The following is a 23,535-nucleotide window of genomic DNA, read 5'->3' on the forward strand; positions in this document are numbered from 1 at the left end:
GGAAAAAGGCAGAAGCTTCTTCTAAAAACGTGGAAACAGTCAATCCAGGGCAGCACTGACAGCCATTGATATCCCTGGTCTCTTGGTCTGTCTGCCTGAGCCTGGTGAGAATGAGTTATTGCTTTTCTGCTATTCAGAGCTGCATTCATCAGAATCTACACGCTCCCTTCTGCTGAACGGGCCTGTAATTGTTAGCATTGCCTCATTCATTCAAGCTTTACCATGTCCTAGTACATCATCTGTAGGTAAAAGTGCTTTTCCAGGCACTGGCTTTCTATCATGAGATCCTGGCTCCAGTCCTAGCGAGATCCACTCTTCTGGAGTTCGACAGTCATACTCGTCATTGTCAAATATCTAGAAAGCCAGGACATGAGTGAAATGAAGTCTTACTTCAGAGAGAAGAAAATACCTGATACAAAATTTCACAAGAGGAAAATCAACATACAGTTCCTAAATGGGCTATAAAAAGGGAAAACAGTCCAGATGCAAATGCTGTGCTCACCAGTCTTCTCCCAAACAGCAATACCTGTACCTCTGTCTCTCTCCTAAGGAGCAGAGATCACCGTCTGGAGGTGTCTCACACAATAATACTGCTGACTACTGCACCCAGAAGGAAACATGAGACAACCCTTTTTCTTCAGACATACAAATGACAGTGAGGAGCACCCCCAAGCACTATTAATTCTGTTGAAAGTTGTGGGCACCCTGCAGAAGATGCTCAGCATCTTGTAGAGATCCTTCAGGGCCCAAACCTGCTCTGAAGCATTTCCTTCTTTTATTGCTTGTTGTATCAATGATGGCTAAATGCCCTCCAATTCTCAGAAACATCCCGTGGTATAAGCAATGAGATAGATCACAAGTGTCAAACATGCTCTCTTACCTTTAACGGGAGGTAGATGGGAAAGACAGGATCTTTCTTCTCCTCAATAGTTGGCATATTGTCAAGATCGTGGTGCCTTGGCATCAGCTGATTGGAGTCTATCCCCTTGTTGGCTAAGAGCTGAGCAATATCAAAGGTGAGATAACGCCTTCTTCTCCTGTTTTGAATCAGATGGGGAAATAACCACTTAATGCACCTTTCTAGATGCATGGGCTCCCATGCCTACAACTCCGCTTTTTGATCACGCACCCCCATCAGTAAAAAAATTTTTGACCACACCCCGCATACATCTGCAGAATAGAACAGTTCCATTGAAAGGGACGTATAACGATCACCTAGTCCAATTTATAAATTATATACATGTATTACTGTTCTAATATATTATGCACATTACAGAGCATACACAAAAATAGAAATTAAAAAAGGATGAGCAAAAGATGAAATAAACACTATTAAAAAACCCAGCTTTCACCCCATCGAATTGTCTTGTGCACTCCCTTGTGCACACCCCACTTTGGAGACTGCTGCCTTACAGGATAGTATTTTCCTACAAATTTTTGACATGTCATGTCTTGAAAGCAAAAATCCACACCCTAATCTGCTGTGTCCACTCCATAATGATGTCTAGACACTTTCTGGTTACTTACTTCTCTATCTCCATCTTCTGAGAGCATTGCCCTGGAAGCCCTTGGAAGGCAATTTGCACTTTGGGCTTAAATGATTGTACTGGGAAATCTGACTTGATGAGTTTCTCAGTGGTTGGTCCAATCACTTGCTTATCCAGGACACTTCCAAAGTCCTCGGGCATCTTGAAGGTTGTGACTATGAGCCAAAGAGAAACGCACATCTGAAACCACCAGATATCACTCTGCTTCGCATTCACAGACACAGGAGGACTGTGCTGTCTCCTGGGTTGTCTGCAGAAGTCACATCACTAGATTTGTGAAAGAAATCAAGCAGACATCGAGTGGGAAACAGAAAAGAATACATTTTTTTCCTGCTGCAAGATGTCATTGTGGTTTTCCAGTATCAAAATGACAGCATAGAAGAAGCCTCCACAGAGAATTACTGTCATGCACCTTATTAGGACGTAAGGCACTGACCTGGCTCTAAGGAGCTCTGTTCTGTTCCCAGTTTTGCTACAGACTCTCTACATCATCATGGACAAGTTACTGCCTCTAGTGCACAGCTTCCGTCACTCTCAGAAAGGGGTGGGATTCCCCTGCCTCCCTGGGGTGCCCCGAGACCAAGAGTCAGTCGTAGTTGGGAAAAACTTGGTCAAGATGGTGATAAAGGGCTTATGAATATTGCAGAAGAGAACGAGCCACTCGGGTCATCTTTAAGTGGTGAAGTCCTCATTCACACCTTACTTGGGACAAACCTATCCTCAGTTTTTGCTCAAGGGAACCTCCCACTCACATCAGCAGGGGTGTGAGAAAAAATTGAGTCAAACAGCTAACAATCTCACGATTTGGCCAAATGTTTTCAACAGAAATTTGGACTAAGCAAAAAGCATACATTTCCAAGAATTGGCTGAAATTAAACCATGTCATTTACCCCATAAATAAACCAAACTGTTTACATTGCTAAACAAGCTGCAAATAATAGAACAGCAGCAAACTGGGAATTTGAAGCTTAACCTAAATTAAGTAATTGCATGCAAGCTTTAAAAAGCACTATTCCCTAGACAGAGCTATGCATTGAGCTAAAAATAGATTTTGGTGGAGGGAGAGCTTTTCATTTGATGAACTTTCACACTTTACCAAGGAGAAACTTAAGGTTCTGGCTTGTAAGGGGGTATTTTGGATGTCAAGCTTTGGACCAGTCCTTCACCCTACTCCATGTGCTTTTGCTTCCTCATGGACACAACCCCTTGATTTTAAAGCAATTGTGTAGAGCAGCCAATAATGCTGAAGCCAGGCATGGTTCAGGATGATCAGGTACCAAAAGGGTCCTCTAAGAGGTCATTCCCTTGTCCTTCTTAAACAGCCCCCGACACAGCCCTTGTAGCGTACGTTGTCTGCTGAGGGACTGAAGGAAACAGCCACTCAACTGGCTCCTCTCTTTGGAAGGGCACCCAGCCTGGAATAAATACGATCCTAAACATTTGCATTGTCCATATCAACACACATGCTTACAATAATTTCAAGGAATCCTTAAAATGCAAAGGGTTTACTATAGCTCCTTTAGCCTCATGTATATCTCTTGCTTGGGGTCCTTGCAGAATGGCCCTGATTTATATTTGTTGTCAGGGAGCACAGCTGTTCCAATTTTGTCACTTCATTGTTACAAAATCCATGGCACCATCCATTATGGCACTTTGTGCACTATCAACTATTTATGTCAATACTTAGCGTTTCATTTGCATTTACATTTCCAGCTTGATAGCTTCTTCCCCCTTGAAGAAGCAGCAGATCATAAATAGAGATCTGTCTCCACTTGTTAGGGATGAGTCTAGCTTGTCAAGATTCACTTGAGGATGCAGTCATTTGTCCTCACTCATGAAAATAACTGTCACTTCTAAGCACAGGAAGGTGGTATATATAGTTACCATCTTTCTCTAAGACTAAAGTCCTCTCACATGCACACTTTCACCCACTGCCAGCCTGCGATCCATATCCCCAAGGGTGCTCTAGGGGCCAGGAGAGTGCTGGCAAACCCTTCAACCATGCTCTGTTCCTATAGTTGAGCATCCATAATACAACAAGCTCTTGTAAGCAGGTGGGACCACAAAGACCCCTTGCATCGAGGGAGAACAAGCTGCCCTGGGGAACAGCTGGATGCAGAACGAATAAACGAAAGAGGACCACAATTTTGGCTATGGGTACCTAGATCCTGAACACAGCTCTCACGGGCAGGTCCCATTTTCACAGGAAAGGGGCATTGCTGGCTCCATACGCAATGATAACTCATGCAAATTCATATGCTCTCCAGGCATATAGCCCATGGGACCAAGCTCCCATAGGCAGCAATGCAGTCTACTCTGAACCCTGGGGGCAGTGGATATATCCAGCAGAAAAGGGAGAGTGGTTTTATCACCCAGTCAGATCACTTTGCTCCACCTCTAAAGTCACTTTTCACAGGACATTCAAGCAGCTCAGCACCATTCCTGGCACTGACAGCCGAATAAAAGCAGAGCACTAAGCTAGAGGCATGAGCCTAGTTCCCAGCATCTTTGCTACAAGCAACCATTATAGTTATGGCCCCATTTCCTGCCATGTCATGTTTCCTCTCAGTATATTTACCTTTAGGGGTGTGCTGCTCGAGATCCGCCTGTTTTAGCAAAGCGTGGTACGTATGGGGGCCAGCACAAACATCCTGAAACGCAGCAAGGGAAGCATCAGAGATAACAAAGCACACTCGTAGCACGGTGAAAGAGTGGGTTACAGAGATCCAGAGGGAAAGTGAGACTGTAAGACCAACATTACCAGAGCTTTAGGGACAATTCAGACTGTGAGTAATGGTCAGAAAAGGCTCAAAGAGGCACAAATACCTGGAAACTTCAGTCCAATGCACAGAGAGGCAGGGGATTTTATCAGCAGAGCGCAGCCTGATATCAGTTTAAGATGTGGACTGGGGTCTGATTAGTCACATAGTCATTAGGATTTTACTTCCAAATATCATCTGCAGTCACAACCACATGCCTGCCCTGCTGTCCTGGCATCCTAAACCCAGGCAACATCATGACAGGTATAGCACTGGCCACTGAGGAAGGCAGGACAACTATGATCAGGAAGAGCCTTACAGCTTCATTTTGTAAGTCTCAAGGTCTTGCACAAAGGCCTCTGACCAAAATGAAGGGCTAGGACCTGGGTCAAAAGCTGTATTTCTCCATACCAGGTGCACCATAGGTCTTTCCATTTTAGAAGGACAGTGGTAGAAAATGAATTGCTCTTTGCACTTACCCTTGAGATGTTGGAGGCTCCTGGAGTGAGAACATCAGCATAAAATGTCTTTTGTCTAAAGGACGAGTATTTTTTTGGTGCCTGGTTGCAGCTATCAGGCAGCAACAAACTTCTTCCTGGACTGCAGTCCCAGCATGAAGCCTCATTGCTGGTATCGGGAGGGTTGGGGCTCACACCCAGAGAATTTGTGAAATCCTTCGTTGCTTTATCCATCTTAGGAGAACAATACTGTGATTCAACCCTGGACTTGCTAGAGCGGAAAGACATTGAGCCTGTTAAACACTATCTTTGGCACTCCTCCACACCCTCCCACCGCGCTGGATATCGTTGACTTGCTAAGATGAGTGGGTAACAAGGTAGGTTCAACCCCCTGCTTCGATACGAAGTGCTGCCTTCCTGACCCGGGAGCCATTGGTCTCACGTGGGTGACTCGTTGGCTCACTAACCCTGGGGAAAGAGAGCGCTTTATTATTCCAGATGGATTTTGGAGGGGGAAAACAGGCAGTACGCACATGAAAAGCTGCTTTCCTGAAGCAGCAGGGGCTTCCCAGATCTGCGGCAGCATTCAAAAGGCTGCCAGGAGAATTTAAGTAAACTGGGACTACAAGAGAAGTGATACTTCACTCTACCCAAATCCCTTAAAACCTTGTCACACTTGACTCCAGTGGGAGAAGGCTACAGTCTAGATACCAACACAGCTACTCCCAGGTGTAAAGTCTGACTCTTTCATTTAAATAATTCAGGAGAGATGTTTAAGCATCGCCTAACGAATATTAAAATATAGCCAGAAGCTCCCCTCTCTCTCCACCTGCAGGGGATATTTTTGCTGGTGATCTCAGCTCACAAATAATTTCTACTTTTCCACCTTGGGAGACACAAGTCCAGGCAAATATCACAGCTGCTCAGCTTTATTTTATAAAAACCTTCATGCACTGAGTGATATTAATTAAGAGCAGCCCTCAGACTTCCAGCACGATGATAATGCAACCCTTGATTTTAGGCTTGTCTAAACACAGAGATGACTACTGTAACTAATTAGTACAGCTAGAGTGACACAAGCCCCTCCAGCCTGCAGACACACACGCCGATGTAATGATGTACACATACCCGCACAGCTTATTCCTATGAATTATGAGTCAAAGCTCTCTGTGGTGTCTCTCAAGGCTACTCCGAGTGCAATGTGGCTTATTCATCAATTCCTCCTCAGGGCTAGAGCTAAATTCCTCATCCAGCCCTACCTGACTAACGGCTTGTGTCCCCCACCCTTGCTAGGACCCGCACGTCTGCCTTGCTTACTTCTGGAGGCCAAGCCTCTGCAACAGCCTGCTACAGGGAAGTCTTTTTAGAAAGACTCTTTCTTAAGACGGCCTTGCCTGGTCTTGCGGGCTACAGCTGGCACAGCACCTATCCGGAGTCTCATCCTGTCGTGGAGACGACTACACAGCATCCTTTCCTGCCATGCCCTCTCTGCTCTTGAACAGAGTAAAAACTCTGCCCGTCCTATACTCTTGAACAGAAAGGGCGATATTTTTTTCTAAATTTCACCTTGCTGCCTGTCTGCAAGAATGAATCAGGTACACACAGCAGAGAAAACATTACATGCATGCCGGAGATAAGAGGGAATAACTGTGCTGGTTTATTACTGCAGGTTCAAGCCAGTGCACAATTTTGAGAGGTTGAATCAAAAAAGAAATCAGATAATAAATCAAGGTTACCATGATGCGAATCCTTTAAGTGAAACTGAGTAAACGAACAGATTGGAGAGACCTGGGAGACAAGATCAATAATACCCCCTCCCCTCCTTCAGACTAGAAAATCTCAAATCTTTCCCTTCTCAGCTTCTCTTTGGCGCGGCAACTGGAACCTCATACCCTGAAAAATGAATTTTCCATGGAGGATTTTGTTTTTATTAGCTATTTTATGCTCTGGCCATATCTATTTTAGCAGCCCAGCAGGATTGATTGGTATCAGCCAAGATCCAAGGATTCCTGATGAATCACTGCTGGACTTTTTTGTGCCTGCTGCACCAGCACAGAGAACAGCAGCAAGGCAGAATGACCCTGCGGTGGCTCTCCTGATATGTCACCTGAGCATCCTCTTTCTGGGAGCAGGGCCGGAGGTGGTGACATGACTTGTCGTACTTTTACCTCTTAGGACCAGAATCCTAAACCCATCCAATTAAAAAAGCTAACTCCAAGATGCAAGGTTTATCTTGAATCTTTAGCAGGGTGAGCGACTGAACCCACTCCCAATTTAGAAGGACTGGCAATCTCTGCCTAGAACCAAAATAATGTGGCTGCTGATGATGACGGTCAAATTCCCGTGATGGGGGAAGTGTGTACCAAGCCTGCCCACAGCAAGCCTAATTCTTCCCTGCTTTACTCCCTCTGTACTCACTCACACCTCCGTCAAGTCCTTCCTGAGCACTTATCTCAAAATAAAACAAACCCTACTCAGTGTCCAGCTCAAAACCATCCGTCACGCTCTCCCAGCTGCACAGAGGGAGGGTCTGGTGTTTGTACCTGCAAAGAAACCTGACACACCTCCCAAAATAAAGAACAAAACCAGGCTTTCAAAGTTTTCCCAGCAATTCCCCAGACAGATGAGTGGAACAGCCCGTCTGAGCACGCTAAAGCTGATATAGAGATGGGAGAAATGCTCTAAGCGCAAAGCAAACCCTACTCTCCTGCCACCCCAGCTGCTGGGATGTGGCCAGGGTTTCCAGCAAGGAGGTTTCCCAGAGGATGGTGGGGAGCTTGCTCCGGTGCCAGCCTCCAGCTAGCAGGTGGTTTGGTGCTCCCACTCAGCTCAGGAATGGTCTCAAGGTCGGTTTAAAAGACAAGAAGAGAGACAGTCTCTCTTTTATTCAGCCTAGCTGCTGAGCCAAGGGGTTTATTGCAGAGCAGCTCTTACCCAGCCTCCAACTCCACCAATGGCACCTTCCACCCTCCCGCTCCCCCAAAAGTGACGAGCAGCATGCAGGCTGCAGGGCTGTCCCCCCCACCCTCCATCCGAGGGTGACCCCAGACCCTTATCCCTGGGCAGCAGAGCTTGGTGTGGGTTGCTGAGGGTGTCAGTGATCAGAGAAGGGAATGCCTTCCACCTTCCAGCGAGCACGTGATGACAGCCCAAGCTTTCAGTCAGCTCTGCTAGAGCAACTGCCGACGGTGTGAAATAGCTCGCACTCGAGGATTTCTCAGTTGCCTGAGGACTCCTGAAGAAAAGCAGTGAAACTGCCCAGAGCCCTGTTAGTGTCACACTCTGGCTGTTGCAGCTGCGGGCAAGAGGCCATCTGCACGCCACATTCCCAGCCTTCAATCCCTTCCTGCTCGGAGCACTTCCCTCAGGGCTGGAGCTCCTCTTCCACAAGGTGAGGGGAAAAAGGAGTTCAGCTCACAGGCAAGCGGATGAGATGTCTTCCTGAAAGCAGATCCTCTGCCCACCTCAATAACTCTTTGCTCTCCGCTGCCCTTCTGCCTCCAAGAGCATCTCCCTGCTCTTCAACGGCAAACATCTGGCACCAAGCCATCCCAGCTTTAGCTATAATAAGCTTTGAAAAAATCTTTTCCCGACTGCTGAAACGCCTATCTCTCCGGCAGTTCAGTCATGCTCTCTCACACCTGAAAAGCACGTTTCCTAGATATACCAGGTACATTATACTATGCTAAATTGAACTATTCAAAACGAGAGCATATTTTAATGGCACTGCTGACACAATATTAGCTACAGCGTCTGTGTGTCATTGTGGCAAAACTGTAATTACAATTTCTCAGTAAATCCAGGCTTTACATATCCAAGAAGCCAAACTCCCACATGTCTTCCTCAATGTCTGGTACGAGCTTTTTGATCTGTTGCCTCTACTTTGATTCTTTGATCCAAAGCTTTGACAAAATGGACTAAGAAAGCCTCTTTTCTTTCAAATAAGGTTCTAAACAGCTAAAAATTGCAACAGAAAAAGAGAAGAGTACTTTAACAATAATATGGCTTCTAAGCAAAACTGCAGATTGAAATCTAGTAGTCATTTATGTGAAATCTATCTGTGAATAACCAGAACCCCAACTACTACATCATCCACACACCAACATGTGGAAATTGCTTCTTCCTATAATTTAAGCCATATAGATGAGCTCAGACAAGGTGATGCACTCCCAACAAACTGCTTTAAAGATTATCCTCTACTTCAAATCTCTTCTACTTTAAAAAGGGAGTTGAAAGTAATTTTGAGTTTTATATCACCCCGTTCCCAGTGACAATTTGCGTGGTTTTAAAATTGATTTTCCTCCGGGTTTTTAAGAGCATTCCTTTCTCCATGGGAGAACACCACACAACCACCACCAGAACCTGAGGACGCAGGGGGGAACTGCAAGATGGATGGCAAACAGCATTCCTCATTACACAGAGTGCCGTTAACGACCAGGTTACACCACCCGTTTTAAGGTTATAGCCATGGTGGGTGTTACGAGACACCACACAAAGTATTTAGACCGTGACTCCAACAATGTTTGTTTCATTTATGAAGCACAACAGTCTCGGTTGCTACCGGAGGGCAGGAGAAGCCACCCAAGGGCAGTAACTAATTGTGCTAATTGCGGCAATGGCAGGGAGCGAGGCACCCCGGCTCCTTGCGACCCCACTTTGCCCCAGTGGCGGGGGGGACACCCCGCTTCTGGCGGTCTGAGGAAGCCGAACCCTGCCCGACATTTCCAGTGCCTTGAAACACACGAGGGGGACCCCCTCATCACCCACACCTGTCCGTCCGTCTGTCCGTCCGTCCGTCCCCCGGCCCTCCACCCGCCCAGGCCTCCGTCCCTCCACCCCCGCTAGGCCCAGCCCGGCGGGGCCCCGTTCCCCCCCACCCCAAGCCCCTCCTCAGACCCCCCCAGACGCCGGACCCGCTCCCGGCGGCGCTGCCCGGGCCGGGGGGCGGCCTACCGGCGGGTGCCCAACCCTTCCCGGTGTCGGTACGCACCGGCCGCCCCGCCGCGCACCGCCCGCCGGCGCCCGACGCCGGCCTCGTTGCTACGGGAGGAGGGGGCGGGCGCAACCATCCGGATGGCGGGGGCGGCGCCCCCCGCCTCACCGCCCCCCCACCGGCGGTTGGGCTGGTCCGGGGGAGGTGCCGGGCGGCCGCACGCCCCGGGCGGTGGCGGGGGGGGGTGTCACCTCCGGCGGGTGGGCCGCCACAGAGCCCTCACTGCCAGCTCAGGGGCACCGCCACAGAGCCAGCACAAACCCCCGGTGCCATCTCAGAGCCACCACCACTCAGCCCCCTCTGAGACAGCGCCACTGGGTCTCCTCAGAGTCCCCACTGCCACCTCGGAGACACCACCACAGAGCTTCCACTGCCACCGCAGTGGCACCGCCACAGGGACACCACAAACCCCCACTGCCACTTCAGAGGCACCATCACTGAGCCCTCTCAGAGCCCCTGCTGTTACCTCAGAGACACCACAAACCCCCACTGCCACCACCACTGAGCCACCACAGAGCCCCCACTGCCGCCTCAGACACACCACCACAGAGCTTCCATGCCACCTCAGAGGCACCAGAGAGCCATCACTGCTTCCTCAGAGACACCACGGAGCTTCCTCTGCCATCTCGCGAGACACCACCACAGGGACATCACAAGGCCCCCAGTGCTACCTCAGAGGCACCACCACCAAGCCTCCTCAAACACCCCACCACTGAGCCACCACAGAGTCATCATCAAGCCACCACCCATCACAGAGCCACCACTGCCAATAAAGCCACCACATAACCACTCCTACCAAGCCACCACCACCACCACAGAGCCACTGCCAGCCCTTGCCTCCCAGGGCCGCCAGCCCCAGGGTGTGGGTAGCAGGACATCCCACTGAGGAGCTGGCACCCACCACCAAGTACCTCTGGGGGACAGCCCCCTTTCCCTGTCCCAGGGAGCTGAGGGGCTAGGTGCCTGCTGCTCCGTTCAGTACCACCTTCCTCACCAGCTGGCTGCCAACCCTACCGGCAGCTGTCCAGGAAGGTCCAGCAGATCCCTCCTCCATCCCATCCCCAAAACTGTTGTAGGTGGATAGGTTGTGGAATATAGAGCTGCACAATAGTTTGTCTACAGCCAAGCTTATGTACCCGTGAAAGTCTTGAGTGGTCACACCTTAGGAGGTCACATCAGGTGGGAACGGGCGACTACCACCATGTGCTATGACCCTGGAGAACATGTCAGAGGGGAAGGTGGCACTGGGTCCTGCTGGGAGGGCCCTATCAGGCTGGTCCCTTGGGGAGGGGATGCTGGGGAAGGGACAAGGAGTGACAGCCCCACAGGGGAGTGAGGAAGAATAGGTTTGGATTATTTTGGGGCAGCGGGAGGAGACGGAAGAAGCAGAGAGGAATGCATTTAAGGAGGGGAAAAAAAAAAAAGAGATCTAGTGTGAGGGAGTGCAAAGGGCAGAGGAAGAGGAGGAAAGGATGAAGCAGGAGAAGAGAGTGGAGGCTCCTGCAGGATGGGAGCCATGGACAGGGGCTGCTTCGTAGCCCCTTCACCACCCAACATCTGCCAGCCCTGGCCAGGTGGGCAGAGAACTGAGAGCAAGTCCTGCTGCTGCACAGCTCTGCACCCAGGACAGGTACCAGTCCTAGAAAGCAGGACCAGAGGAGCAGAGCTCTGCAGGGCTTCCAGAGGACAAAAGAGCCTGAGTCTGGCCTGAGGGACACCTGCCTTGCCTTGCGTGGGGGCAGAGGGGCTGTCAGGGTGACACCAGGGTGGGGGGACATGCCACGGGGAAGCAGCAGAGCCCAGGCGACGAGCACCGGCTCCAGCAGTCAGGTTGGGGCTGGAGTGGAAAGGGCCTGGGAGTGAAGGGTGGAAGAGGCACTTGTGCCATCCGAAAACTTGCAAAGCAAGGGGATATGAGGTTTGGGCAGAGAGAGGTGGAAGCTGTGGCAGGCAGAGCCTCAGGGAAGAAACATAAGTTTCTACTGGTAAGAAAGCTCCCTCACAGCAATGCTCAGCTCCCGCCAAGGTGTTCTCTGGATCAACCCATTCTCCGGATCAGCTCGTTCTGTGGATCATCCCAGCACATCAGGGAAGTCTCTGTGCAGATTCACACCCTGCAACAACCTGCCCAAAGCAGTGGCTGCTGGAGAAACTCTCAGGTGCAGGTTCTCCATCACACTGCCGGCTTTGCTGCGTTATCTAAGAAAGGAGCGCATGCCGTCTTGCCTTGATTAGGTTTGATATAATTACAGCTCTTGCTGTAGTTCCCAGGAGTCACATCCCAGATGTTTCCTCTGGCCAGGAGGAAGTGATGGTGGAGCTCCTTCACCCTTTGCATGGGAAAAATACCTGTCCGTTTCATGCTGGCTTTGTCTGCCCTGCAGTGGGTTGGGATGCACAGCAGATCATCTTGTCCCTGCGGTTAGCTGTGCTTCATTTTTGACCAGGCTTTCAAAGTTTGACACAAAATGCTTCGGTGAGTCAGGAGATGAAAGCTGAGCTGTTTCGACTGGCTGGGCCTTCACAAACCCACCAGGCCAGAACAGAAAGCAGACAGGTATGTGAGCCACCCCGCTCTCCGTTCATGAACGATTCATTTCCTGACCTGCCTTCAAAAGGGCCTTCTGGCTCCCCAGAGACTTGCTCCCAGGGTGCACCGACACCGTGTCCTGCTTCCATAGGTGCTCCTTTAGCCCAGGATGGCCAGGCAGGGGAGTGTGAGACCTAATTAATCACTTGCAAAAGGCAGGTTCAAAGTGGCAGTGGTGGCAGTTGGCACAGCTGAACATCTCTGTGCTTTCTCCTTCTCGCATCAGACCGAGCTGAGATGCTGTCCTCAGCTGGGCCAGCACAAAAGGTTCAGCGTTGTTTTTCTTCTGATAGTTTTTCTTCCCACTCCTTTTCTGGCATGAGCTTTTTTGAGGCCACAGTTCCACCCATATTTACAGGTGATGCTGAGTTCCCAAGAAAACAGTTCTCCAAGAAGAGGTTCCCGAGTCCCTGCTGAAGCAGGGTCATCTGTGACTTACCCAGGATTTCCCCTAGTGCAAGGCTGTTTTGGAAGAAGGAAAACACCGCTCTCCCTGTCTAACCAGCCAGACCACTGGCATGGTGAAACCATGAACTGGGGACCCACAGCGACAGAGAGAGCTCTCATCTCCCCAGTTACCAGACATGAGAATCAAACGAATTTCAGTACTGTTAGGATGCGAGCTGGCACTGGGAAGGGGAAATCCGCGAGACGTGCTAATGGTTCATTCTGTCTTGGAGGCTTTTTTCTGTCTTCTCTCTTGCATTGTCCACGAGCTGCTGGAGTTTCACTTTCACCCCTGTGGCTCTCATACATCTATCCCAAAAAAATTGCTCAGAAAACACCATTGCTAGGAGAGTGTATCACACCAAAGCTCGCTCCTACAGAGAACGGCCTTCCTCTAGTTATGGGAGGAATAATAAAATAGCAAAAAGCCCAACTTCTGTGGACCTCAGAGATGATGCGCTTGTTGTTTTGTTTCATCACTTGCACCTACCCAACGTGGGTGGCAGGCCCCTTCAGATTTAGCAGTGTTTCCATACCCACCCCCCACACATTTTGCTGAAGGTGTAAATGATCCTCAAAGCACAAGGCCACTGGAGAATAAGGCCCCAGATTTCTCTGTCTCCACACCTACATGTGTTCCCACGCACAAGATACAGCATTAATCTGGAGTAAAACACCACATGTTGACAATGCCAACAGTACATTTGACAAGAAACTCCTTAGATCAGACCCCAAAATGCAAACCCATGAGAAAGTCATGAAGCAGGGGGAGTCAGGACAAGGGCTGGCTTCATGTTGCCTATGCCCTTCTCCTGAAGGGGCAGTTTGATTCTGGCAAGGTGATATCAAGCCAGATTCACCTTATATTCCTCCTGCTTTCAACAGCGCTCTCAGCACAACGCTGTTACCTTGAATTCAGGCAGGCTGGGACCAGAAGAGCAGTTGGTAGCAGCCAGCTGCAAATTCTGCACTCTCCAACCACAATTTTCACTGCAGCCTCAAAAAAATGAATGAGACTTTGACCCCGATAGACTGACGTCTTTGTTGGTTAGCTTTCTCCCTCATCTCCACCACGGTGCCACAGCAAATCATCTCCCCAGGGTGCATTTTTTCACATTCGGGATCACACCATCAACCCAGCCAGAAGGCTTCCCCACGGAATTTGCAGGCAGAGGTTGCTTCTCCAAGGAGGGTGAGCAGAAAACATGGGGCTGGCCAGAAGTAGGAAGATGACAGCAAGGACTGCCAGGGCCAAGCCTGAGCAGGCAAGGAGCAGTGGTGATGGAGAAGCTAAGCAAGCCTCAGCTGGTGAGATCTCAGCAGCGGTGGGCGGAGAAGCTTGCAGTAGGCATTTTTTTTTTTTTTTTTTTTTTTACACAACTGGTTCTGCTGAATTGGCCAGAATTGTCTCAAACACAACCACCTTCTCCATAGGGCTGCAGGTAGAAAGAGCCTGTCAGCCACCAGTGAGCTGGGAGACTTTTCCAAGAGTCTATATGTATTTTATGAGGACCTTGATTTCAGAGGGTTAGTGGCAGAGATGCCCCTGAAGATCCCACACTCTGTCTTCCAAATCCCCTGAGGTTAAACCCTTAAATTCCTCAGAAGCCTCAGCCGGATAAACGGCTGAGATTTCATGCAGCCCAAGATGACACGCAGACAGGTCGTTTGTCGGGACATGCACAGGGGGCTTGGAGCTCCGTAGCTCCTCCAGCAAACATGGTGCAGGCTCCTCATCTTGCTAGGAGAAAGCATCAAAACGGGGCTGTCAGTCTAACCACTGGCACCCCGGAGCATAGAGGTAGGTGGCTGTAGCCTTGCTCTTGCACAGAGGGGGCCACTGACAGCTGGGACACGAGTCATCCCAGGTAAGAAGAGTACCAGGGTCTGCCTCACGAGGAAGCCAACATGCTCCGTCTGTACCGGGGAGGATGTAGCCTGAGAGGTGACATTTCCTGGCACTCTTCAGAAATTTCAGAGATTCACATATAAACACTCCTCAAGCATGCAAAACACAGCACTCGGGAGGCTATAGATAGAGCCTGCTCTCTTCTAGGGAATTTATCACCCGCCCCCGGTGAAAACGATCCTAAAAGAACTGCAAGCCATTTCTGAAGAGCTACTAGCAGTCTTACAACTCAGGCATTCCCAGACGACATACAAGGATCGAGGTCCTCGGCCGATTAATTTTGAGTGCTCAAGGAAGTTCAGGGGTACACTTTTTTTTTTTTTTTTAAACAGGATCTGAAGAAATGACTTGCCCGCTTTTAAAAAGGCTGGACATTTCCCCTGAAGGTCCCAGAGGAACATCAAGCTTTTTACGAGAGAGACTGAGACATCTTGGCTCGCTGCTGTAAGGGCACTTGCTGGGGAGTGTGGGGAACTCTGCTTCAAATCTGGACCAAACCCATCAGGCTCAATGTTAAATCTACTCTCAGCAGGTAAGCATCAAAATCATCTGGTTTTGAGCAAAAATTCCATCCTTTGCTGACAAACAGTAACGGATTCCTGCGAAAAGCCTTTCTTTCAACCAACTGGCTTTTGATCAAGGAATCCCCAACCTGTTCAGATTTTTTCCGCTTGTAAGCACATGCCAAAAGCTGGGATAGATCCCCACCTGAACACCACCATGTCAGAAGCTGTACCGAGCAGGGCCTGAGCCGACGGGCTGAACAGAGCAACAAAATCAATGTATTTCTTTGCACCAGGCCTTAGAAGAGGTCTGACACCATCAGAAGCAGAGGTTCACGCACACCGATGTGTCAGAGCAGCATCTCCCCACATGAGAGGGCAACCCAAAAATGTTAGACTTAGAAGGGCTTCAAAATACACCCTCCGGACACTTGATCATCAGCTGATTTATTGCACCAGGTGCCAGCCTGACTTCCTGCCATCAGTAACACAGCGCTGTCAGTACCTGGGCGTTCGTATCATTTGTCTGGCTGGTTCATCTACTCTTGAGGTACCTTCTCACTCAGCAGTGAGTATTCCCATAAAGAGCTCTCTCACAGGGAAACCATTAAAAATGATTGGTAGAAAGCAAAAAAAAATCCAAGTGTTTTTTGCTGCTTTCTGTCTGACTTTTGTATGCAACTGTGACTGTTGTAGCAGTGTAAATATGAACACGAATACAAATATGAAACCCAGAGGAGAATGGAAGTTGAGTTTGGGCATTACCTTTTGTTGCAAGTCAGCCTGCCTGCCCTGCATTTGGTGTAAAGGGAATTACTGGCATGTCCATCCTGCAGAGCATGGTGACATTCTTGGGTATCCCAGCAGGGAAGAGATTCCTGAAGATTAAGGTTGAGCTTCTTTCTGCCCAAAGAAAGTGTCACCCACTTAGTGAGTGCCAAGTCTTTTGCCTCAGTGCCAGGAACAGAGCTCAGAGTAGGCAAAATCCAAAGGAAGCAATGGTTGCGGCATTGCGTGAAGAGAGGTAACTGGGAGAAACTGGGCAATCAAGTCAGAAGAATTATAGCTTCCAAATGCGTATCATCATCCTGCAAATTCCCAGCTCTCCCCCTGCTCCCTCCTCTGCTGACGCTCCAGTCCCCACTTCAATACCTGCCAGGTCCTTTTAGAGAGCTGACATTTCCATTCCTGACATTTTCTGCAGCTCCATCTGGGAATTAATGGCCGGATATTAGCAGCGATGGGGCCGTTTATCATAATTAGTCTCATGAAGCTACTAAGCATCCAACTATTTTTCATCAGCGCTGAGGAAATAAACTGCAGAATCCAGTAGACGAGACGGACGATTTATTTATTGATTGATTTATTTTGGTCTGTCAGGATGCAGCTTTAAAGTTTGCCGAGATGAGCAATGCTTCTGAGAGGCAGTGACAACAGTAGGGCTGGCTCGCCTTGGGTGCACAAGCTGCAGAGAAGAGGCCCCCAAGCCCTTCAAGACAGTGCGGAGGCATTTGTTACCCCACATCTGCTCTAGCCTCCTGCTGGTATAAAATGACAAGCTGCAACAGGTTGAGCCCTGGCTGGATGAGCTCAGGAAGAGACAGCCACTAGCCACACGATGGCACCATGAATGAAAGCCATCTCCAGGCCTTCTCTTCTCCATCAGGAAAGCAGGTGGAGGGTGTCATTTACCCTACAGGAGGTGGCACACAGGCCAGCAGCTCCAGGACTATCATTTGACCGGGTGTGCCAGGTCATCCTTGGATTTTAATGCTAAAAGGAGGATGCTGGAGACAGCACATGTGTGTCTGTCACCTTCCGGATGTGCCTGGGAACAGATGAAACTGTTTTCTTGCATGTCATCCCACTCAGAGCAGGGTAAAGTACTAGCTTGTTGTTTTTCTTCCCCCAAAGATCAGCAGTGAAGGGCAGAGAAGCAAAGTCTCATAACCAGGAGAGATCAGACTGGGTCCCCTGTGGGTAGGGGAAGGCCGCTTGGAAGGGCTGGAACTCACCATCATCCACCTTCTCCAGGGGAGATAATGTCCACCCTGTAGTAGCTAATACCTGAAGTGTTCTCAGTCTTACTTTTTAGGGCCCAGCGCACCATCTGTTTTTCTGTGAGCTTGGGTACTCAAGAAAAAACAGAGCCTGTGCTCCTCTCTGGGAACAGCTGGTTGCTGAGATCCACCAGACATTGTTGTCTGTCCTGATGGGTACTGCGCTGGCCAAGGAGCCTGTGCTGATTTCAGTAGCTCTTCTACCATCTTGCAAGTCTTGATGACCATCTTACAAGTATTGAATGGGAGGAGACGGGAGACCCCTGCCAGGGTCAGCTCATACTGCACCCTCTGCATGGCTTGTAGCCTGCAGTTGGAGCTCCTCTGCCTGCAGCTCCTCTTTGTCTAAGCAAGAAATGATGTTTGCAAGGCTGTGTGGAGCTTCTGCACAGCATAAAGGCCTCCAGAGCTCCTGGACTCAGTGTTGCCCTTCCCTCTATTCCCATGAAAACCCACAAAGTCTTACTCCAACCCATACATCTCAGTGCTCACCTGTGGCAGGCCCACCTCCTGCAGGCTGATTATCAAGAGTTTTCCATCCTGAGGTTTGCTATGCAAACATCCAACATTTGTGTTTAAATATTACACTCTTCTGCTGATGTGAAGCTAGTAATTACAGCCAGATGGGACCTGGCTCACAGGCAGGCACAGGGCCCACACGCTGCTGGGTGGTGTTTGTTGTTTTTTTTTTTTTTTTTTTTCGCAAAACCATGTGGCCAACCACTGGCAGGAATATCAGAAAAGCTGAATGTAATTAAAAACAATGAAAAAAATAAAAGGAGGGGGGTTCTAAATATATAGTGCAGTGTATTCCAGGTGAGCAGTAAGTGTTCCTGGCTGCAGTGCGTGGCAGCCTCGGTACTACACTTGGGACATGATCCAAGCCAGCGTGCTCAAGCCATACATCCCTCCAGGCAACCTGACAATGACATGCACCAGGTCAGTATTAGCACTCCCTGCAGCACCGACAGGGTCTGCAAAGCTTTCCTTGGCTGAGTAAGGGCTCTTTGCAGGAGGACCTGATTCAGCCTGCGCTCCAGTATATCAAAGCAGCCCCTACAGATGTGTTGCAGTCCCAGGACCACCACGGTGGCTGCCAGCATGAGCTCACATCTGCTGCTGCATCCTCACCTACTGAGAGATTATCTTCACTTCACATGCCTGCACACATTTCTGCCTTGCACAAGCTACCCAGGGTAGGAAATACTTCATTTTCTACCAGCTTCAGGATTTCGGGTCCAATTCTGTTCCAGGCAAAACAAAATCACCGTAGCGAGTGGTGGAATTTTTTCCCCTGGCTGACAGTCCGTATTCACATTCAACATCTGATTGTATTTTTAATAGATAATCCTCCCCCCCTTTGCCTCTCCCCTACATATCAAACAGACCCAAAAGGTGATCAGGAACATACCAGTTTGAAAAAAACACCTCCACATTTGTCCTGCCCCACACCTGTGTTATGTGTACACACCACCAAGCATCCAGGAAGCAATTCCTCTCCTTGTACCGTGGGCCTGATGCAGCTCTAGCAGTTACAGTGACACAGATAAAAGCCACCATTTGCCACCTGAAAGATGAGCTAGACCTAGCTCACCACGCAGCACTTAAGTAGCCTGGTAAAGAAACCATCGCAGGTGACACCACTCCAGGGGAAACGAGCTATAAAGGCTACAGCCCTCTCTCTGTAAATCAATCTAGCTCTGTTTAACCTCCCTCTTCTCAGGAGCCGGTGGCTTCCTGGCTTTGTAACAAATATTCCAATGTGCTCTGAGGATGCTCCCAAGCCAAGTGGTGCAAAGCCAGAGCTTAGTCTCCTGCCCAAGCAGCCAGGAGCCAGTATCTCTGCCTGCAGGGGGAAGAAAGGGAGAAAGCAGCAAACGTGAGAAGGAAAAAAAAAAAGAAAAGAAGGATGTTTAGGAGATGTAATAGAAATCATTGTTTTGTGTGAAAAGGCAGAGCCATAGCAAACAGATGCTGTAATTTGAGACAAGTGCCAATCCCTGGTATGTTTCCCCAGGAAATCCGGATCAGCCTTGGTGAGAGGCGGAGAAGGGGAACAGGTTACACGCAGAGGGAGAGAGGATGCTCTGATACACCCATCCAGCAGTCTGCACCAAAGGTTTTGTACCCCATCCTCTGAGGCCGGCTGACCAGGAGCCTCTGACCATCTGATTTGTGTTCACGCTTCCTCTGCTCCTCTGCTACCTTGTCTGTCTAGAGAGCTGCTTCTCCCTCTTCCTGTGCTGTGTGGGCTTCCAACTTCCCAAATCTTCCTCAAGGGACCAAAAGTAGAGCCTTCCAAGGAAGCTTATTTCTGCTGCCATATACCCCAGGAGAGAGGGAAGGGGAAGGAGAAGGGAAGGACCCAACACCTCTGTCTTCTGCACGCAAGAAGCAGAGCTTTGGCATGCCACTACCAACCCTTGTTTCTGCAGTAACCTTATCCAACGCTGCGTGGGCCTGTGGAGGCTGTGTTGTGCTACTGTTGCATTCATAAATAATGGATCCCCCTCCACCTTCCCTCTCCTCTTCCCCGTAAGATCCCATTTCATGTTAGGCATGTCTGGTGTGTTTGCTGTGTCCCTGGGATTGACCTGAGCATTCTGATTCCCAGCTCCAGTTCCCCCCCTTCCCAAGATGCAAGTGATGCACAAGAGGACACCAGGAAAAATTCAAGTGGTTATCAGCAGAGGCAGGAGCAGGATCTGCCTATGGGATTTTGTAGGGGTTTAAGGTATTTCTATAGCTTCCAGTGAGGCTGTGAAGCTCATATTGTCAGGGCCCTGAGGACACTAATAGGCTTTAGTGGCCCTGACCAGCCTCACCTAGGGTGTCCCCCCCCACCCTACTCTGCTCCAAGAGCACCATTTAAGCTCAGACCTGGACCCACACTTCTTGCCTGAACTACATTATGGGTGTGTCCATCTCCAGTCCCATCTCTCACCCTGCTTCCTGGATGGACTTTAAATCCATGTTGTAGCCTTGTCTCCAATTCTGCCTCTGGCCCTTGCCCCCCTAGCAGGACTCATGGGTGGATCCTGGAGCTGGTTATCATTTTACCTTGTCTGGGACTGTCTGTGGCCTTTGGCCAACCTGGCCCTTGGTAGGTTCAGAAGCTGTGGGACAGTGCCCTGACTGGTGAGGGCAATGCCTGTACTGGGTTCATCTTTGACTCATGGCTTGCCTTCCATTAGGAAACAGTCGGTCCTTGCTGTTCCTAGAAACCTTTAAGCTCTCCTTCTTTTCTGGAATTTCACGTTTTAAAGGCAAAATGTGTAGTTCCAGGAAAAAAAGCGCCAATCATTCTCATTTTAAAAAGTCAAGTTTCTATGGCTAAAAGAAGCATATCTACATTTCTGTGTGGTTTTGGAACAGAGAACACTGGGGACCACTTCTACAATGTAATCTGGAGAATTTAATTTCCCTTGCTCCTGGAAATACCCAGCTTTATTCAGCTTTATCTGGTAAAGACTGGTATTTTAAATTTATTCCTCTTCAGAAGCCACAGGCTCAGCAGGGAGATAGCTCTGATTTTAGCAGGGAATATGCTGTGGTGTTCAGCAGCATCATGGGTGTCTCTTTGCTTAGGTCCTGCTGCAGTGGCACCATGACCCAAGATGAGGACTTGACTGAGTTCAGCCAAATCTCTTTTGAGTGGCTTTGTAGGGTTTGTAGGTATGAAAGCCTGTCAAAGCTGTGTGCTGATCCCAGTTCGTTGTCTTTTGTCTTCAGTCTAATCACTCCAGGCTATAAGAAGCACCAAGCTTACATGCCCTTACGTGAGGCTATACCTTACCACTGTGTCTTCTTCTGCCAACCTCACCAACCCAGTTCTTTAACCTCTGCCATCCTCACTTAGTGTTGCTGCCCCTGCAGATCTACCCCCTTTGGGGGTTTCCATGAGGAGAGCCCATGCTGGCTGATATTTCAAGAAAGATCTGTGAGGATCTGAAAATCAAAGCCAAGGGATGGCAAAAACCCTGCAACCAGGAGAGTGGAGTCTGTGCGATTTGGGTGAAGGCATAATGCTTCCAAGAGGAAGGGAAGAAAACAGGGTCCTCAGTGAGAAACCCCACTGCCAGAGGCCCTTGGAAAGCCATGAAATCAGTTGCCTGGAAACTAATGATGCCCCTTGTTATTGTCAGCAACAGCAAAAATCCACAAGTGCCATAATTCAGGCCACCATCACTGTCTTTTTCTCTTGACTGAATGGAAGAAGCAAAAAGAAGAGGCTTTTCATGTTCTGTGGGTAGCAGGGTGTCACCTTGCCCCTCAGCTCACAAGGGACCACAGGCTCAGTGCCGTTGCATCTGGATGGTCACTTCCCATGGCAAACCTCATGCCCTGAAGGTTAGAGGCTAAACCATCTTCTCCCAACCTCCTGGCATCCTAAACTGCTGGTTGTCAGGAGCCTGAGGGAAGGGTCACACACTGTCTCTCCTCCAGGCACCCACCCATGGCTGCCAGCAGGAACAGTGCTAGGGGAGGCGAGTCTTCAGCCTGACCTGATATGATGAAGAAACACAATTAAAATATGGCGAAAAAGGATTGGAAAAAATAGTTTCTTTGCACCCCCTGTCAAAATTCAAGCTTCTGTTGCTGTGCCTATCTTATTATAACAGATAGCAGCTCCCCACACCTAAAGGAGCCTTAGAGTTTGCAGAAGGTAGTTAAAACAGGAGAGACAACCCCATTGTCAGCAGAGTCAGAAGTATCAGCTAGGGCTGCTCAACATTTTCCTCTGTAAGACCAATTTTTCAGTTGCTTAGAATTTTGCCCAACTTAATAATTTTCACTGAGTTTTCTCTATAGGCCGTCTACTTCTTAAGTTTGGGGGAAAGTATATGTATATATTTACTCTGTCACCTTCTACAGCTACTTAAAAATCGTAGAATAGTTGAGGTTGGCAGGAGCCTCTGGAGACCATGTAGTCCAACTGCCTGGCTCAAAGCAGATTCAGCTCGAGCAGGTTGATTGTGACTGCATCTCATCGAGTTTTGAATGTCTCCAAGGATGGAGATCCCACAACCTCTCCGGGCAGCCAGTTCCAGTGTTTGACCACCCTTACAATAAAGTATTTTGTTTAATGTTTAAAGAGAAGTTCTTGTTCTTCTCAGCTCCTGTCGTCCCTGTGAAATATACCTAAATTTGGCCAAAATAAAAAGCTCTTTGGCAAAAAGGACTGTGTAGGTGACTATTACAGAAGAAAACATACATGCATATGCACATGCAAATTGCCCAAGATCAATCTGGTTGCAGCATGAGAAATGCTAGACTAAAGTCATTTGCACAGACCTTAATTTTTTTTTTTATTGCACAGCTTTTTTAATTTTGATGTTAATTACACAGTTGAGCTATTTTCCAGAGGACGCCGGTTCATCCCGCACACAGGACAAACATTGCACGGTTAGCAAAAACTCTCACAATACTTCCTTTCCACCATGTTGTTCAATGCATGGAGCCTTAGGCAGAATTTATTCAATCTCTGCTGGGGAGGTAAAATTATTAGTCTCCTAAAAAGCTTTTCAGTCTAGTTCACTGAAATAGCTGCATGTTTCGAAACTGTTAATGATTTTAGCATTGCAACTCCCTTGACAGAGGATGGGTCTGCACTATGGCTGTTTTGCGCAGGACAAAACTTGAGCCCAGAAGGGCTAAAGGGATGGGATTTCTGGGGCGCTGTATGAACACACCTCGGGTGGGAGGTTACAGAGCACTTAGAAAGGTGTAGCAGCTTCCTTTCAGGACGGCAGTCTTTCTGAAAGCCAGCTGCCCCACAGCAGACACCTGGAAAATGAAGCGCACACCAGTGTGGAAGGAGTTGCTCTACCAAGTGCTGCAGGAAGAGCAGCTCTGTGCCCGGCTGGCAGTGGAGGGCTCCGTGCTGGCACCGTACCCAGGCATCACACCACCTTAGCGTGCTCCCCGGTGCCAGATCATTTCCCACAGCCCAGAACCAAAGAGAGTATTGGTTATTTCAAATGAAAAGAGTCTGAGATTGTCCGAATCTGGGTCTAGACATATCTGGCTCATCCCAGCCCAGGCACTTTGCATTTTGGGGGGCGAGTTAAAAATAAAGAAAACACCTTGAGGGTCAAGCTTGGGCAGACAGGTAGCACAAAGCATCTGGCATGTGTCCTCCTGGCTCCGGGACTGGAGCCACGTAGCCTTCATCACACAGGTGGTGGCTAATCCTTGCCATCCACAGCTGTTTCTGTAATCCATGGCGGCACTAACCTGCTTGTCTATAGTCCAAGGAGCCTTTTGTT

General features: G+C 49.0%; 1 protein-coding gene across 1 annotated transcript in view; it reads right to left on the bottom strand.

Moving 5' to 3' along the window:
- Positions 1 to 4,998, bottom strand: part of DNAH1 (dynein axonemal heavy chain 1) — a 72,686-nt gene extending 67,688 nt beyond the window's left edge. Inside the window, exons 1-5 of the mRNA XM_074602227.1 lie at positions 4,786 to 4,998; positions 4,126 to 4,198; positions 1,528 to 1,702; positions 881 to 1,037; positions 222 to 354 (exon numbers count right to left, since the gene is read on the bottom strand). Of these exons, the coding sequence (XP_074458328.1) occupies positions 222 to 354; positions 881 to 1,037; positions 1,528 to 1,702; positions 4,126 to 4,198; positions 4,786 to 4,998 (751 nt within the window). The remainder of the gene's footprint in view (positions 1 to 221; positions 355 to 880; positions 1,038 to 1,527; positions 1,703 to 4,125; positions 4,199 to 4,785) is intronic.
- Between the last annotated feature and the right edge of the window lie 18,537 nt (positions 4,999 to 23,535).

This window comes from Larus michahellis, chromosome 10, assembly GCF_964199755.1.
Source record: "Larus michahellis chromosome 10, bLarMic1.1, whole genome shotgun sequence".
In the NCBI taxonomy this organism is placed as follows: Eukaryota; Metazoa; Chordata; class Aves; order Charadriiformes; family Laridae; genus Larus; species Larus michahellis.